The sequence below is a fragment of the Balaenoptera ricei genome, chromosome 16, assembly GCF_028023285.1.
Source record: "Balaenoptera ricei isolate mBalRic1 chromosome 16, mBalRic1.hap2, whole genome shotgun sequence".
In the NCBI taxonomy this organism is placed as follows: domain Eukaryota; kingdom Metazoa; phylum Chordata; class Mammalia; order Artiodactyla; family Balaenopteridae; genus Balaenoptera; species Balaenoptera ricei.
Window position 1 is genome coordinate 2671530 of NC_082654.1, and position 19018 is coordinate 2690547.

The window sequence follows — 19018 nt, forward strand, 5'->3', positions numbered from 1 at the left end:
CCCCGACCGGGGATGGAACCCGCGCCCCGGCCGTGCAAGCGCGGCGTCTTAACAACCGGACCGCCAGGGAGGCCCTGCCCAGATTACTGGAGCTTGACCATAAACCCCTCTTACACATCATGCCTCTTCTTGCAGTGTAAAGATTGAGCAGATCCTGAGTAACCGGAGATCTAGGTCCTTGGTCTTCTCTTCTTCAGCACTTCGATCGACTCAGGTGGGACACAGAAGGCGGCGTCATTTCCAGTCACGAAGGCAATCCGCATGATTACGGCAGTATTTGGCAGTACTTTGATACACTAGAAAACAACATGGAAATCAAATTACACGTAACAAGGGGACGTAGCAGAGCCTGCAGTTGAATTTAAAGAAGAACAAGGACACTCAGTAGGCACCAGCAACGGGACGGTGCTTCCTGTGGAGGAGACGCGGAGCTGGGGGCGCCGGCCTCGCGTGGACCCGATGCCGTGGTCGCCGGGACCGCTCGGCTGGCGGGGGTTTCTTCCCCGCAGGCTCAGGGCCGAGCCGTGGAGGTGGGGACGCGGCTTTCCTCTGTGGGTGGCGACAGGGCATTGCAAGTGTTTTGCATGGTTTGTTTTAAGAGGGATCTTGACGGTTTAGGAACTCCAGGGCAGCGTGTCTAGGATGGGAAGATTGTGGAAAACCTCAGATACGGGATAGTGAAAGGCAGTAGGAAAGTTTGGCTGGAGACAATAGCCTCAAAAGTACCTGAGAGCTGTCTTCACGTCACGTATCGGAAAGGATTTTTATCTTATACACCTGTCACTGTTTATTTTATGTTGCTCAAGAGGGAAAAATTAGAATTAGCGGGCTGTGGGAAGGCTATTTGGCTTGCATCCGTATTTCTAGAAGTGTGGCATACATGCCACAGCGGGTTCAAGAGACTTTGTTAGCTTCATTTTTAAAATTTTATTTCCGGATAGTTTCAGACTTACAGAAAGGTTGGGGGAAAAAAACACAAAAACCCAAATATAGAGGATTCATGAACACCCTTCACCTAAACAGCGTACGTAATTGTAGTACAATTAGCAAACCATGAAGTTCACGTTGGTGCAGGATGATTAACCAAACTACAGACCTTATTCCAGTTTCACCTGTTTTCCCACTAACATCCTTTTTCTGTTCCTGGATCTAATCCAGGACCCCACATTGCACTTACTCCTGGTGTTTGCTTAGACTCTTCCAGTCTATGAGGCTTCCTCAGTCTTTCCTGACCTTGGCACTTTTTTTTTTTTTTTTAGTAAATTTATTTATTTTTGGCTGTGTTGGGCCTTTGTTGCTGTGTGCAGGCTTTCTCTAGTTGCGGCGAGTGGGGCTACTCTTCCTTGCAGTGCGCGGGCTTCTCATTGCGGTGGCTTCTCTTGTTGTGGGACATGGGCTCTAGGCACATGGGCTTCAGTAGTTGTGGCACGTGGGCTCAGTAGTTGTGGCACGCAGGCTCAGTAGTTGTGGCTCACGGGCTCTAGAGCTCAGCCTCAGTAGTTGTGGTGCACGGGCTTAGTTGCTCCACAGTATGTGGGATCTTCCCGGACCAGGGCTTGAACCTGTGTCCTCTGCATTGGCAGGCGGGTTCTTAACCACTGTGCCACCAGGGAAGTCCCGACCTTGGCACTTTTAAGGAGCAGTGGTCAATTATTTTGCAGAAGAACGTCACTCAATTTGGGTTGTCCAGCATTTTCTGTCATGAGGTTGAGGCCGTGCATTTTTGGGCACGAATGTCACAGAGGTGATGTTATGCTTTCTTAGGACGTCCCATCGGGGGTCCATGATGTCAGGATGTCTCATTACTGGTGATATTAACCTTCGTTCTATCTCTGGATGAAGGTGGGTTTCATCCCCTGTAAAATTACTGGTTTTCTCTTCGTAATTAATACATACCTTGGGGGAGATACTTTGAGACTGTGCCATATCCTACTTCTCCTTAAACCTTTGCCTACTGATTTAGCATCTATTAGTAAATCTTGCCTGAAATATTTTTCACTGTGGTATAATTTAATGATGATTTTGTCTTTCCCTCATTCATTTTACACTTATTAATTAGAATTCATCTGCAAGGAAGAACTATCCTTTCTCCCCCAATTATTCAATTATTTATGTTTTGGTTAGCCTCATGGGTATTTATTCTGTGGATTACAATCCACTGCTATTGTTATTTATTTTATTGCTTGAGCTGTTTCAGCTTTGGCCATTAGGAACTCCTTCAGGTTGGTGCTATTTTTTTTTGATGTGCCCTTGGCCTTTAAAAACAACCCAACTCTTTCTTATTTTGGGTGCCAGAAAATGTTTAAGGCTCAGCTTATATTTTCCTTGCTCCATCCCTGAATCAACCACTTTCCATGGAGCCCAGATTCCTTTAATGGGAGAATGATATTTAGAAACCAGTATCTAGGGGCTTAGGTGTAGTCTTGCTGCTAGGATGCCATTGTTCTCAGCAGACATAGCTAGGAAATGTATATGTTATATACATATTTATAATGTATACATTATAAAATACATATTTTATATATGTGTGTAAATGTATATATATTTACATATATATACACACATCTATGTATATTTCTGTATCTCTATCTGGATATGTATTAAAAACCGTGCATTCATACTAATAATTCCATTTCTAATCCAGCACCCCTGGGTTCATTGTAGCCTTCTCCCTTTCTTTATTTGTAATTTTTCTTCAATAGTAGAAACCTGGCTCTCATTATTGACAATATATTTACTTATTTATTCAATCCTAGTATGCCAATAAAGCTTCAAAACTGGTAACCCTGCGAGAAACAGATTTACTAACTAGAGTCAGTAATTGCATACAGTCTCTTTACTTTGAAGGAGGTACTTTTAAAGAGGTGGCCTCTTTGCTTTTCTCTTTATCCTTGATGTTCTGCAGTTGCGTTGTGATATGTCTGGATATGGGTTCTTTTTCTGTCAATCCTGTGTGGTGTTTGGTTGGATTTTCAAATCTAATTCATTTCATGCCTTGGTTCTGAAAAATTCTGTCATTAGTTCAAATATTGCCTCACTATCATTTATTTATTTTAACCCTCCAAATCTGGAGGATGTATGTGTGTTGGATCTTCTCAATCTACCTTCATTCTTCTTTACTGGTTTTCATAGTTTTTTGTGTCTCTGACTCTGTGCTGCGGTCCAGGTAATTTTTTTGGTTCTGTCTCATAGTTGATTAGTTATTTTTCATCAGTGACTCACTGTTTAGTGATCTACTGAGTTTTTCCATAACTATACTTTTCATTTCCATAATTTCTAATGGGCTCTTTTTGTCTGTCATTAGCCTTTTAAGTTTCTACTCAGAATAGTATTTTCCAGGCTTACTCAGGATGGTTCGGTTCTTCAGTGGCTATGTTATTCTTTTGTAATACAGTTCTGTTCATTTGTTATTGTTTGTGTTCCATTTGGGTCCCCTCTCCCTGACATGCTGGTTGATTTAAATTTCAAACTTATTGTTTGGGCACATGAAATGTTACTACGGTTCTAAGACTCAGAGCTACCCAAGAACAAGCTCAGCAGGGTGGGGCTCCCGCCTCATCCCCGGTGCCAGCCCCCTTCGGGCCAGCCCTTTCCCACCCACTCTCTTCAGCTTCTGATATATCCTCCCAGTATTTCTTTTGCACAGATGAGCAGAGAGGTGTATAATGTCTTATATCCCCTTCTTTCTTACATGCAGGATAGCAGATTATAGACATTCTTTTGCAGTTTGTCTTTTTACTTCACGATATATCATGGAAATCACTGCAAGCCAGGGACCCTCCTCCTTTTTACCGCTGCATGGTGCTCCACTGCCTGGAGAGTACCATGTTTGTCCAACCACTCTCCATCTAGGTTGTTTCCAATACCTGGTGCTTTAACCAGTGCTGCCATGAATAACCCTGTGCAGTGTTTACTTTTCACACCGTTGTTGCTGTGCCTGGAGGGTAGATTCCTAGAGGTGTAGTTTCTGAGTTAAAAAGTGTGGACGGGCTTTGTTACATACATGCCAAATTTCCCTGCAGAGTTTGCATTCCCATCAGCAATGTGCCTGTTTCCTACAGCCTCACCAACAGAGGCTGCATCACACTTTAAAAATTTTGCCAGCCTGATAGATGACAGTGGTATCTTGATATTGTCTTAATTTTCGCTTCTGTAAATATAAGTGAGTTTGAGCTTTTCCCATGTTTGGAGGCCATTTTTATAACTTTGTTCATCAGTTGTCTGTTCATGTCTTTTTTTCTTATTTTTCTCTTGGGTTTCTGGTTCTTTGTCCCTCAATTTTTATGAGAGTTTCAGGGTTATTAGCTCTTCTCTTGTGGTGTGTGCTGCAAATATTTCCCTCCAACTTGTAGTTTCTCTTTACTTTGTTTAGGGTTTTGTTTTGTTTTGCCCTGCAGACATTTTTATTTTTATATAGTCAAATTTATCAAGTTTTGTTTTGTTCCTCTGGATTTTGAGTCATAGTTAGAAGGTCTTTCCCTACACCAAGGTTCAAGAAGCATCTATTCGCATTTTCTTCTAGGAATTATAGTTTCTTTTCTTTTTTATATTTAGCTCCCTAATCCATTTGAGGTTTATTTTTGTATATGGTATGAGATACAGATTGTATTTTATCTTTTTCCAAATGGCTGCCTGGTTGTCCCAGCACCATGTATTAAAGAGTCCATCTTTATCCCACTGGCTTGAGATGCCAGATTTTCATACACATTCAGGTTTCTTTCTGAACTTCTGTCCCATTGGTCTGTTTGTCTGTTTATCACCAGTACTACCTCCCCCCCTTTTTCTCGTTGAAGTATAGTTGATTTACAATATCGTGTTAGTTTCAGGTGTACTTGTGAAATTTTTTTTTTCAGATTGTATTCTTTTATAGGTTATTACAAGATATTGGGTATAATATCTTGTGCTATACAGTAAATCCTTGTTGCTTATCTATTTTAAGCACAGTAGTGTGTGTCTGTTAATCCAGTACTCCTACTTCCCCCCCCCCTTTGGTAATTTGTTTTCTATATCTGGTGGGTCTGTTTCTGTTTTGTATATAGATTCATTTGTAATATTTTTTTAGTTTCCACATATAAGTGAGGTCATACAGTATCCGTCTTTCTCTGTCTGACTTACTTTACTAAGCATAATATTCTCTAGGTCCATCCGTGTTCCTACAAATGGCAATATTTTGATATTTTTATGGCTGAGTAATATTCCATTGTGCATATACACCACATCTTCTTACGTCAGTCGTCTGTTGATGGGCACTTGGGTTGCTTTCCATGTCTTGGCTATCGTAAATGTGGTGCTGTGAACATTGCGGTGCGTGTATCTTTTTTTTTTTTTTTTTTTTTTTAATTTACTTATTTTTATTATATATTTATTTATTTATTTTTGGCTGTGTTGGGTCTTCGTTTCTGTACGAGGGCTTTCTCTAGTTGTGGCAAGCGGGGGCCACTCTTCATCGCGGTGCGCAGGCCTCTCACTGTCGCGGCCTCTCTTGTTGCGGAGCACAGGCTCCAGACGCGCAGGCTCAGTAGTTGTGGCTCACGGGCCCAGTTGCTCCGCGGCATGTGGGATCTTCCCAGACCAGGGCTTGAACCCGTGTCCCCTGCATTGGCAGGCAGATTCTCAACCACTGCGCCAGCAAGGAAGCCCTCGGTGCGTGTATCTTTTTGAATTTGAGTTTTCATTTTTTCCAGATATATACCCATGAGTGGAGTTGCTGGGTCATAGGGTAGTTCTCTTTTTATTTTTTTAAGGTACCTCCATAATGTTTTCCATAGTGGCTGTACCAATTTACATTCCCACCAACAGTGTACAAGGGTTTCCTTTTCTCTACACCCCCTCCAGCATTTGTTATTTGTAGACTTTTTGATGATGGCCATTCTGTAACCCTACTGGGTAACATAATACCTCTAGGACAATGGTGAACCGAAGTGGAGACGGGGCATTCTTGCTTTGTTACTGATCTTAGTGGAAATGCTGCTAGTCTTTTCCCAATAAATAAGATACTGGCTTTAGGATTAAGCTATGTATATTTTTTCTTGTTAAGAATATAACACTCAATTACTATTTTCTTTAGCTTTTATAAATGGGTTTTAATTTTGTCAAAGGATTTTTCAGCATCCATGGAGATAATATTATTTTTTCCTTAGCTTTATTAATACAGTGAATGATATTAATGGATTTCCTAATACTGAACCCAACTTTCGTTTTTAGAAAAATATCCTACTTGGTCATGATATGTGATTGCTTAATGTGATATTTAATTCTATTTGTTAATATTTTATGTAATATTTTTGCATTGATATTCATGAGTGATACTGGTCTGCAGTTTTCTTTCTTTGTTCTGTTTATCTGATTTATCAGAGTTATACACGCTTCTTAAAAGGAGTTGGAAAGTTTCCTTCCTTCTCGGTGCTCTGGAATAATTTCTGTGTAGTGCACCGGAATGATCTGATCTTTGAAAGTTTAGTGGAATTCCCCTGTGGAACCGGCTGGTCCTGGTGCTTCTTGTGGGGTACTTGCTCATAACCCTTTCTGGTTTTTTTTCTACAGCAGTCATCTGTTTAAGCTTCCTATCTCTGATGGGGTCAGGTTTTGTCATCTGAATTTTCTTAGGAAGTTATCCATTTTGTCTACATTTTCAATTTCATTTGCATAGAGATCTGCAAAATAGTCTCTTACGATTTTTAAAATCTCTTGTGTTTCATTTTATTTCCCTTGTGTCATTTCTTATTTTCTGTATTTGTGCTTTCTCCCCTTTTTTTCTTGGTTAAGTTAGCCAGTGGATTGTCTGTTTTGTTAATTCCTCTCTCCCCACCCCCAAATCCCCAGGATTTAGAGCTACTATTTTTCGATGGAAAAACCTCTACTTCATTAATCAGCTTTTCCTTCCATTATTTCCTTCCTTGTGTTTTCTTTTGGGTTACTGTGTTGTTCTTTTTCTAGTTTTTATGAGCTGAGATTTTATTAATTCATTAATTTTATTCTTTCATTTTTATTGGTAACATGTTAGTATAATGAATTTTTCTCTGATAACTGCTTTAAATCCATTGCATAGATTCTGATAGGTAGTGTTTTCCTTGTAATTATTTTTTTAATTCTGTGCTTTCAGGTTATATTTCCTCTTTCATCTGGGAGTCAATAATCAGGTTTTAAAATATCCAGGTGGATGTGCGTTTCTGTTTTTTGTTTTTGTTAATAATGTATAGATTTATTGCATTGTGATCAGAAAGTGTTGTTTTCAATATTTCTACCTCATGGAAATTATTGATGTTTCCTTTGTGACCTAATATATGATCAGTTGTTGTGAATGTGCTGTAGATTCTTGAGAAGAATGTGATTCTGTGTTATCAGGGTATGAAGTTCAGTACATATCCATAAGATCTACCTTGATTGAGAACGCCATTTAGATCTTCTGTCTTCTTCTTACTTTCTGGAACCCTTGCTCTGCCTTGTACTGAGGATGGTGTATTAAGTCTCCTATGATTAGCATGATTTTGTCTTCTTGTATCTCTGTATAGTCTTTGCTTCGTAAAGGTGGTGGTTATATTGTTTGGTGCATAGATGTTCATGAGCATTAAGTCTTCATTGTGAACTATGGCTTTTAGCATTAAATATGTCCTCTGTTGTATTTAATGCTTTGTGGCTTGAAATCTACTTGGTCTATTCCTTCTTTCTGTTTTCATTTGCCGGTATATGCTTGTCCATTCTTTTTATTTTTAGCCTTTCAAAATCATTTTATTTTAGGTGTGCCTCTTGTATACAGCATATAATTGGGTCTTGTTCTGTGAACCAAATTTAAAACCTTTCTTTAAAAATAGGTGAGTTAAGCTCATTAATATTGACGTGACTGATTTATTTGCGTGCAACTCTATCATAATATTCCATAATTATGTATATTTTCTTATATTTGCTATTTCTGTATGCAATCTGTATTCTTTGCTTTTTTATTGAGATTTTTTATTTTGGATTTAGGAGAATTTGTATTTTCTAGTGATTACTTTTGTATTTAAACCTATTTTAATGTCCTTAGTAATCGGTTTTATCATTTAACTCTTTACTGTCTGATTTATCAATTTTTTCCCAGTATCGTTTAATATGCTCCTGTCACTTATACAATATTGGCCTATACACAGTCAGAATTTTTCCTCTTTCCCTCCCCCTTTGTTTCTCATATTTTAGTTGAATTATTTCTGCTTTGTCAGAGTATGTAATATTTGCACATTAGTCTTTTGACCTAATCCCACCTTTATTTTAAATTTAGTCTTAGATGTACATCTAAATCCTTTCAAATGCTTACAAAAAATGCTTATGCTGGAATTTTCCCAGTCATCACTTGGTGAGATAAAGCTTACCTTCACATAGAATCCTCAGGAAGGGCTGATGGGTGTAGTATTCTCTAAATTCATCTATGTTGAAACTCTTTTTCTGTAATCTTGATATTTGAAGGACAGCTTGCTGGATTTAAAATTCTTATTTTCTTTCATTGAGATTGAAAAGAATGTTTCTCCATTGTCGTCTTACTTGTATGTTGGTTTTGAAAAACCTGATGCCAGTCCAGTTCCTTTGCACTTTCATTGATCTGCATGCCCAGGGGCCTTGAGGATTTTATCTTTATCTTTGAAATCTCCTAGTTTTATTAGGATATATCTCAGCGTTGATCATTCTGGGATAATTTTCCCAGGTGCCCTGTGAGCCTTTTCATTTTAAGATTCAGTCATTTTTTTTGTTTTGGGGAAGTTTTCTTAGGTTACAGTTTTAAACATTAGCTTTGCTCCATTATTTTGTTTTCCTCTTTTCGGAACTCTGATTTATGAACGTTATTCCTTCTTTGTCTTCCATTTCACTGCTTCCTTTCCTCCCTTTTTTTTTTTTCTTTATGTTATTTTCCTTCTCTTGGTTGTGCTCCTGTCCTTCTTTGGTGCCTTTTATTAATTTTCACTTGAATTTATTCTCCTTAGTGCATTTTATAATTTATTCCTCATTTCTGAGATAATTGTGCTTTTTCCTTCCATTACTTTTCCTGAACTCAGTCAAGTCTCTCTTGGTTTCTCCCTGCTTTTGTCCCTTTCTGTTTTTACATTTTACATTTCTAATTCAAGGTGGTTTTTCGTATCTTCAAATGTTTGAGCGTTTAAGTATGTTTTTAGACTGTTTGAATTACAATCTTCTTTTGATTCCTGGTTGTTTTTCAGGAGGAATTTTTATGTTATTGGGTGTTTTGTAAAGATTGCTGGTCTAATGGCAGTTCTTCTGTTGATTTGGCTGAGTCCAGGTGTAGCAGGTGTCTGTCTGTCTGTCTGTTTTGGTGATGGACAGGGGAGGGCGTGAGGCTCCTGGTATTATGGTCCTCCTTGCTTGCAGGACCCTAACTTCCCCTCTTTCTCCTTCTCATTTTCACCACCCAGCACCCAAGGGGCACTCCCCCAACTCATTTGCCTGTTTCCCTCTCAGGAGCTGTGAGTTTGGAGGAGAGCCTCTTTAAGTGGTGTCTGTCTGTTTCCACAGTGTGGACTTTGGAGGCCCTGCCCCGAGTCTGTGCTCCGGGGCTCCGTCTGCCGTGTCTGGGTGGGCTTTCCGGGGGCAGATCACTCACACCCTCACTGGCGTCCCCACTCCGTCCAGCTCACAGCTTCTGCTTCTGCCCTTGCTCAGCGTGGAGCCACGCTGGGGGTGTGGGCTGGAGTAGAGGGGACCCCGCACTGGGGTTTGGTGGCTTTTCATTCTCACTGGCCGTGTTCTCAGGTGTCAGTGTCCTCTGATTTCAGGTTGTGCCCAGGGTGTGGTTCAGTGCAGAAGTGACTGTGACCTTTCTGTATTTCCCGGTGTTCAGGAAGAACTGTAGGCGGGGGGGTGACTGCCTCTGCCCTTGTCTCAGCCGCCTGGATTCCACACTTTATTTACCCCAGGACGTGATTCTCAGTGGTTTAAGGGGCTCAGGTCAGCGTTTTCCATTTTCATCCTCAGGTATCTGTTTTAAGGCATGTTAGGGAAGAGTAAAACTAGCACTCTAAACCCATGATAGGCGGTTTCTATCAATACATTAGATAAATCCATTAAGTAAAAAAAGTCAATTTAGAAAACCATAAATAAATAATAGGACAGATAATGAACAGATTTGGCACCAGTCATGACGATGGTTTGCCAGTGACCGAAGAGGGTGTGTGGGTTGCCCGGGTACCGGGGTGTTTTCTGACTCAGGTGGGAGCTGTCCACCAGCGGGGCCGCCCTCTGGCCCAGGGACCCAGGACGGAATGCTGGCGCTGGCAAGGGGTGGACCTCCTGACCCTCTGCAGCGGCCTCCTGACCCTCAGCTCTGTGTCACTGAAAACATCGTTACCCCGCAAAGTACACAGTCTTCGCACTTAGAGAGTGAACCGTTTTCCTTTAGCTTTGGAGGATTGCTTTTGTAATTCATCTTTAGTTTATGGGGAAGCAAAAGCCAAATGCTGACTTTCCCAAAGGTTATCAGTTATGGGCTGTGTGTGCAACTTTTGAAATAAATAAAATTAGTTTGCTCTTCAGTGTCAGTAAGACAAAGAATTATCCACATGTGAATTATTCATATTATATTAAGAAAGTATTTGCCTTGATACCAGGCAAAATGTATTGAAGCGTATAACTAGTTTCTTGAACAAAATTTATAGGTTTTGTACATTTTCAATATCAATAAACCAGTCACAATAGTTTATTACAAGAGTTTCGGCCAAAATTGTTTAAAATGACTTTTAAATCCGTAAAGCTAAGTAAATATCAGACAATGCTAGAAATAATGAGGTTAAGTGTAATTGATGGTGTTTAAAGTCATCTCCTCAAATGTCCTATAAACTTTCCCAGCTCCACAGGGGTCTGTCTTTGCAGCTGAGGTTCTCAGAAAGCAAATTCAATTAGAGTGTTGTGTGCTTTATGAGGCCATCTCAAGTGAGATTTTGTTTGTTGCAGAAACGGGCATGCAGGAGATTAGAAGCAGCGGCGCAGGAGTGGGGCTGCCCCCAGGTGAAGGTGCGCGTGTCTGCATCCTGGGGCAGTAAGGAGCCCGAGTCACCAGATGCCCAGCCCAGAGGCCACCTCCCTGCACCGAGGCCAGACGGTGGCCAGGGGCGACCAAGCGTGGGGGTAGGTTTCTGCTCCCACCAAACCAGCCTTTAAATGTCTAATGAAAGGTGTAAATAACCACTGTTCTGATTCACCTGTGGCTGTGATTTGTTAAATAGGTTCCTCAGGACGGTGGAAAGAGCTGGGCCCAGCCTTGCCCAAGATGCATTGCGGGGGAGTCTGTAAGTGCATTAACCTTCTTGCTGCGACATAAAAGCTAGACTTGGCCTTAAATATTAGATCCATAAAACAAAGTTCATAAAAACAGCAGTTACGTTTCTAAGGAATGAAGGATGTGAGTAAAAAGGTGCAGATAAGCTTTTCTTAGCATTCTACCCAGCTGCAAACTAATTTGTTTCCAGCTTCAGACTGGAAATAGAAATTGAATATACATTTTAAATTCTTTCTAAAACACAGGGTTCAGGGAAGGGAACAGGTCTCTGGATATGGTTAAAATAGAGGTTATTTGAGTACATCTTAGAGAGAAGTCCTAACCTCATTTACTTATCAAAATAGGAATCAACGTTGTTTTTTCTCTTTTCCCTCTTTAAGCTTTTCTTTCATGTTTGCATAAACTTCACACAAACCACAGATTTCAGAAGGAGAAACACAGTATTCACACCATTAATTCAAAGTAAAGGGAGGTCTTGACGTGACCAGAGTCAGAGTCTCAGTCTCCTGTGCTGGGCAGAAATTCGTAATGTGCGTTAGCATCATGATACCCTTGTTACTAATTCTGAACTTGTTCTAAAAACAAGTTAATAAGTTTGAAACCGCTGTAATTCTTGGTTTTTGTTTTTTGTTTTTAATTTTAAATTTGCAGTCTTCATATTGCAGTAAGATAGAATTGTGTTTAATTTCCACATAGAAACCAAGAGTGTCTGTGTGTGTGTGTGTCTGTGTGAGTATTTTCAGGATTGCCCCCTAAAGATCTTTAGAGAAACACATTGCTGTTTTTGATAAGCAAAAGACTGAGTCAGTAAACTATAGTCTTCTCGTGCTGCATTGCAGGCGACTGTTTTATAGTGAGAGGCAATGACTGTTTTAAACTGAGGCCTAGAACTGTGTCACTTATCACCCACGCGAACCTCTGACTCTGTGACGTCATCAGACAAATATGAAGACAAAGGTTGGTGGCAGACCTGCCCCAATGTGCTTCTCTACTTTTTGTCCTCTATCTTCCGGGAACTTTCCGCAGGTTATATTGCGTTTTGTGGTGTAATCCTGAACAATGGTGAAATCAAAGATACAGCAACTTGAACTTACTGTATTTCGGTTGATTCACTGTAACTGCCAAACATGCCCTGGATTTCGAGTAAATAATATGACCCCATTATGGGTAGATTGCATTAATGCTGGTGACTAACCAGGACCTTCCTTGTTCTTACCCCATTTCCATGGAATGTATCTTTCAAATCCCCCATCTGTTGGGCAAACAGTTGGAACGTAATGTGGATTCTTCATGCTCTGAGAGGTCGTCTTCTGGCACGAACGGCTTAAAGAAAAAAAAATTTGGCCCAAGCACCTGATTGGATCATTTAAGCTAATGTTCTGTTTGAACAACAGTACCTATTTGATTAGGGTTTTCCTTCCTTTGTAATTCCCCAAGCTTGCCTCTGTATGTTTCCTAGGAGATGAATCTGCGCACAGAAAACCTATATTGATATGTAAATATATCATTTTTTCGTTAATGCTCGATATTCTTTTCATCTAAATTTCAGAAACTGACTTTAAAAAATCAGTTTCCCTTTATTTGTAGTTATTCTCAATAAAATTTCACCCAAGCTTGGGTGATTTAATATTTACACCCACTACTTCTAAAAGTCTTATGTAAATAAAGATTGAAATGTGAATTTGAAAAGTCACACCTCTTGATATTTGAACAGACTATAGCTGCATATATCTTCTTTTTCTAATAATATGGCTAGTTTCTCTCTTAAGCTTTTAAAATAATAAGACACTATTTTTGTATTCTAGAACATCAAAAGGCTCAGTGTTAAATAAAAAGCAAATAGTATTTTTAGAAATGCAAGATCCCAGGGAGAAGTGCTTAACGGTAAATCACCGATGGGCAGCAATTCCAAATTTCAGAAGACTTTATTAAACACACAGCTCCATTCACAAGTGTGCCCCCCACTTCACACGCAAGCCCGCCCCGTCCTGGCCCACAGTTCCCATAGCTGACCCGGGATGGCGACCTTGGTTCAAAGAGACGCAGAGGTTATGTTGGGGAGTTTGTGTGGAATCCCTAACGGGAAACTTACCTGTGTCTCTCAGCTTGTTTGGTGCTTATGCCTGAAAACCTCCTTTACATCCCAGTTCTCTGGTGTATTTCTGACCTCAGCGGGGTATCAGCTGACCCGATGGGTTCTGCTCTGGATTCTCACGTGGCTGTGTCTCAGCTGGCTGCCTGAGCTCCTGTTGTCTTTCTCCCGAGAAGCTTTTCCTGATTGCTCACGTACGCAAGGACGTTTTCTGCAGACCTTCTCAAGCCCATTTTCCAGGCGGCACGCGGGTCTCCTGGTTGCTCTGTCCCAGCTCGCCGTCGCGGGGTGACTGATTCAGTCGTTGCTGACGGTGTCGTGGGGTGATCACTGGCCCGCTTCATCTCCTGGTACAAGTTATTACCTAGAAAGAGCCCCTCTCCACCCTGTCACCCTGCTCATGCCACGGACAACTGGGGTGACGCCATCCCCAACGGAGGCGGTGGGACGGGGTGTTATGTCATGGGAGGTGCCCACCCCCCACCCCGGGGCGGGCCGCCCTCGCTGCTGTGCACCGTGCAGGCTGCAAGGCCAGGAGCAGGGTGATGGTCGCCGTCTCTCGCAGGCTCCTTTCCTTCCACGAGTGGTCCCGAGGCCGGGCTGCGCCTTGCGGCCCGCTTCCTTCCTCGGTCAGCTCAGCCCGCCTGGCACAGGGGTCCGTGGCAGCCAAGTGTGCCATGGAAATCACGCTCTTCTTGGAGATTCTACCCATTAAATGAGACCTAGTGAGGCTGTGAGAGGTCTCCGTGATTAGGAAAGGAAGATGCGTGAAAGGGGGTGGGCATTATCAGGCAGGAAACTACAGGAAGAACAGAGTGAAGGTGTTCGCCGGGGGGAAGTGCTGTGTCCTCAGCACCCCGTTTTCTGAATGGTACCTGGCCACTGATGCTCTACAGCTCCTCAGGGAAGGGGCCACCTTCAGACTTTATTGGGTCCGCGTGACGGTCACTTGTCCGTTTTCTCTCAGCTCCGTTCACCGTGCTCGTCTCCCCTGCATCTCCCAGGGCATGGCTCCCTCCCCCTGCCCCGCCCGAGGCAGCCTCTCAGCCCCTCCCTCCGCGGTCCCAGCTCCTGCTGGGTGGAGCCAGCCAGCTCCAGGGCTCTGCAGTCACACCGTCTCCTCCCTTTGTCCTCCCAGCCTGCAGGAGGGTGGGGCTTCTACTGGGGGAATATTTGCCTCCCTTCCCCTGTGTGGCTTCTCTTGTCCTCCATCACTTGTGAAGTTGAATCCCACATCCCTCTGTATGAAATACCTAGATTGATTTCCCTTTTCTGACTGGACCCCGCCTGGGCTAATCATCGAAGGAGTGGGCAAATCCTCCTGAAAACAAAAGCCTTGCAGTCTTAAATGTAGGCCTGTGGGCCTTGGGTGCCCAGCAGGTGCAGCATTTAGGAGTGCCCACGGAGTAGAGAGCCTGGGCGCTAAGTGGACGAGGTAGGCCTTTTATATTGCACATCACTGGTACTCCTTTGCTTCCATTTATCTCGGGTTATTGGGTTTTTAACCCAGGCTGGTAGTGAATTGCCACATAAAAGCCAACATGCAAAACATGATGTTTTTGGTATTGTGGACCACCCCCCTGCTCCCAATCCCCAACAAATTGATTTTGGATAGCAGCCTGTTCGTCAGTGTTGAGGGCAAATACTAAGGGAGCAGCCTTAATAAGCTTCGATGTTACTCACTTTTTGACGTGGAAATCCTTTGCCGGACAGTGGTGTTGGGGGAGGGGAAGAAGAGAGGTGGGCAACATGAGAGTAGGCGCGGTGGTGGGGGTGGGGGGGCACGTCCCAGCTGTTGTCTGGGCTCCGTTTTCCCTGTAGGGATGGCAGGAGGAGCCCAGGGATGATGATTCTGATTCTGAATGGATACATTTTTTTCCTTGTACTACTTCTTATCTCCAAATGGATGACCTTTAAAATATTTGCCTTATTTTATTTACCTATCTGTCTTATTAGCCACTGCTTCCTACATCTGTAGCATCTGTAAATACTGCACTGAAATGGAATGGACCCAGAAGCTGGTGTAAACAGGATTCTCTCTTTCTCCTGGGCCCGAGTGTCAGGCAGGAGCAAGGGCCAGGGATGAGAATGTAACACTGGGCTGTAGGTGAAGACAGATCTGTGTGCAGCGGGTTGCTCTTTGTGTCCTGTTTCAGCAACAGTTACTCCTCGTGAGTCCTTTACTCTTACGTCCTGAGAGAAGGAAACACAGTCATAGAGGGGTCAACGGGAATTTCATTGATCATTCTGTAGGAGTCAAACTGCACTCTGTGCATTTTCCCCGAGGTCTGTCAGGGACCCCAGAGGCCACCGGTCTAACCCTGTCACCTTACAGGTAAGGAAAATGAGGTCCACAGGGGTTAAGTGACTGGCCCACCATGCACCGTGGCTGATGGGGAGGTGGCGGCCCCAGGACCCACACCGCAGCCCTCTCCTCTTCCCGCTCTCCTGGCTGGTCCTGTGCTCATAACCCGTGTGGCAGCAGCACTCCCGGACTGTGCACAGTGACGACCTGCTCTAACCCCTCTGAGCAGCACGGCGCGAGGCGGAGGGTCTTCGCGGATGTCATTCCCAGACACAGTGAGAGCTTCTTGGCTGAGACGTAGGGCTGAATTATTCAAACGGTGGAAGAACAAGCCGGCCAAGAGAGGAGCTTGGCTGTGTCAGTGTAGCCAGACATGAATCCCAAAATAGATGAGTTTGAATAGACCTGCTGACAGAATCTTTGGATATAACTTCTGATAGTAAATGCTTTCTCTGAATATGGATGCCAGAAAAATAGTTTAAAAATTTTTTACCTATGTTGTTGAGATCATTTCCAGGCTCTGAAGGAGCAGATAGCCTTCAGGTGACTAGAAGAACAAAACTAAACCTTCTTTCTCTAGGAATAAAATGTTATACTATGAGGAGACGGTGAAATGGATTTTTACAGAAAAGATAGTGTTTTAAGAAAAATGCAATTTAGATTTCCTACAAGCATGTTAGACTAAGCTAATGCAAATGTATCCCTTCCTGCTACAGATAAAAACATTAGATACATAGTTAATTATATAATAAGTGAAGAGAGAAGCAGAGCAGTGGATACAAACATATTCCTTTGTGGCTGTTGTTAGGTCTTGGCCTTTGTTGGGTTTGGTCCTAGAATGGGCCCAGGGCATGGGGGCTAGAATGCTGATGTCCAGAGATAGATGAGACTTTGGCCAGTGGAGGTGTGGGAGCTAGAATTTGGACCCTTGCCTAAAGTTCTTTTCCTTGAAGATCTGCCTATACCATAAAAGGGGATTAGAAATTAAAATACCGGGCCATACATGGGTGTGGGCTCCAAGTTTATTCTGTCTCAGTGCTACAAAAGCAAAAGTTAAAGCATGAACATAAAAATAGACACAGACTATTAAAGTCCTTAAAGCCTCGGCTAGTGGCAAAGTCAGAATCCGCCTGTAGGGATGCTTCCACCATCCAGAGCGTACAGGATTCAGAGGGAAAACAGCTGGCACTGTGCATGAGACCACAATAGAATGATATAAACTACGTGAACAAATCTGCCGTGGTAGGGCTGGGGGTGGAGTAGCGGAGTGGCATCAGGAACTCTTAACAAACAGGAGAATACAAACCTGTAAGAATCTGAATTAATAGAAGAACCTGAAGTTCACTATAAAGGTAAATATTTTAAGAATTTAAAAAATGATTTTAAAAGAAATAGAGCCATGATGCAGAAAAGGATGGTATGAAAAAGGAATTGGGAGGTTAAAAAAAAAAGAACTTCTAAAAATGAATGATACAGTCATTGAAGTGAAAAAAAATTCTCAGGTTAGACACAGTTGAAGACAGAATTAGTGAACTAGGAGATTTATCTGGGGAAATCATCCAAAATACAGCAAGAGAGATAAAGAGATAAAAAGTGTGATTAGCAGTCAGAGGAAAGAGTGATAAGTTTCATTAGGAAATCCAGAAGGAAGGAATTTAGAATATGGGAGAGAAAAAGATAATGATAAGATCTGATTTGAAAAGAATAATGGCTGAGAATTTCCCAAAATTGAAGAAAGGCGTTTGTAGCCAAGTAGTTTTGAAGAAGAACAAGGTGAGAGAGATCACCAATCAGATGTCAAGATATATTACAAAGCTATAGTAATTAAGACAGTGTTACTGGCATAGGGGTAGACAGATAGACAAGTGAATAAAATCGAGAGCTTTAGTTGACCAAGCAATGTAGCTCCAGTGCATATATGGCGGCCGGATATATTACAGACAATGTGTTACAAGTCAGCTGGGAATGACCAGTTACTCTATAAATTGTGCTAGGACAATTGGCTATCCACATATGAGGAAAAATAAAATTGGATCTCTACCCCACACAAAAATCAATTCTGGGAAGTGGAGGAAACGTAAAGAACCTAAATGTGGGAAAAAAAAAAAAACCCAAAGAAACAAAGAAACCTTTAAAACTTTCAGTAGAAAGTATGGGAGAATATATTTATGACGTTGGGAAGATTTATAATAACTAATAAACCCAAAGGGAAAGGACTAACATATTTGACTACACACATAAGACGTTGCATATCAAAATTCCTCCTTCACTGTTTAAGAAGATACCGTAAAGCAGGGAAGACATTTGCAACACACAAAACAGAGAGTAGCAGATAAATGAGTGAAGTATACGAATTGGCAGTTCAGAGAAGAGGAAACCCAGTCAGCCAATAAATATTAAGTGGAGGTTCAACCTCTCTAATAATTAAGGGCATGCAATTAAAGCACCAAAGTGGCAAAAATAAAAATGTCTGCTGATTTAAGTGTGGGTGAAGATGTGGACCTGAAGGGTCTGTCAACTTTATTGGAGTCAATATAACCTGGCACAGTGACTTGGAGAGCAGATGTCTAGTAAAGGTGATGGTGGGTGTCCCTGTGGCCTGGAAGTTTCAGTACTAGGTACATATTCAGAGTTGCCCAGGGAAATGTGTACCAAATAATTGTAGCGTTGTTTGCTTAGCAGAAAGCCAGAAACCACATAGACGTCCATCAATAGGAGAATGGATAAATGAATTGGCTATATTTATTCAGTGAAATATACACTACAGTGAGAATGGATGAACTTAAAAAAGGAAATTACAGAAGGATAGGTAGGAAATTACAGAAGAAAATGACACCATTTAGGTATAATTTTCAACATGTAAAACGTGGATACATATTAACTAAAAGAAGAAAAACATTCCTGAGAATGATAGACTGAGTTCAGCATGAGAAGGTTATCTCTACCGAGGGAGTGAGGGCTCAGGTATGGCGGGTGTTTCAGTTATCTGTAATATTTTATCTCTTAAGCTATGTGATGGATCATGGGCGTTTGTTATATTGCTGTCTATCCTTTTTTGTGTTTCTGAGAAGTCCTGGTGAGTGTTGGACGTGACGTATGTGCACGTCCATCATGGTGAAACTGAAGAACATTAGACAGAATTCTGGAGAGCTGCTAGAGAGAAAGGACTGGTATCCATGAGGAAACAGTGATTTGAGTGACAACAGACCCCCCCCATTAGTAACAGACACCAAAGACCTTGGAATAACGCTCTGAAATGCTAAGGGGACTGTCCTGTGTGAACACATGGCTGTGCTAGGCTCAGAGCTAGAATGACCAGTGCAATGGGAATTCTCTTCCCCCCATAGTAATTCACTTGCCGAAA

General features: G+C 42.0%; 1 protein-coding gene across 4 annotated transcripts in view; it reads left to right on the forward strand.

The window, feature by feature from the left end:
* The window catches only part of C16H10orf143 (chromosome 16 C10orf143 homolog), a 107334-nt gene that overhangs the window by 16389 nt on the left and 71927 nt on the right, over nt 1-19018 (forward strand). For 3 of the 4 annotated variants that reach the window (XR_009497883.1, XM_059899257.1, XM_059899259.1), the window contains exons 2-3: nt 10933-11106; nt 11205-11267. Coding sequence is in view for 3 of the 4 variants with exons in the window: in XM_059899257.1 (XP_059755240.1) it covers nt 10933-11106; nt 11205-11267 (237 nt within the window). In the remaining variant the exon portion in view is untranslated. Of the gene's footprint in view, nt 1-10932; nt 11107-11204; nt 11268-12096; nt 12796-19018 lie in introns of those variants that run through there. The other variant, XM_059899260.1, reaches the window with a different exon arrangement.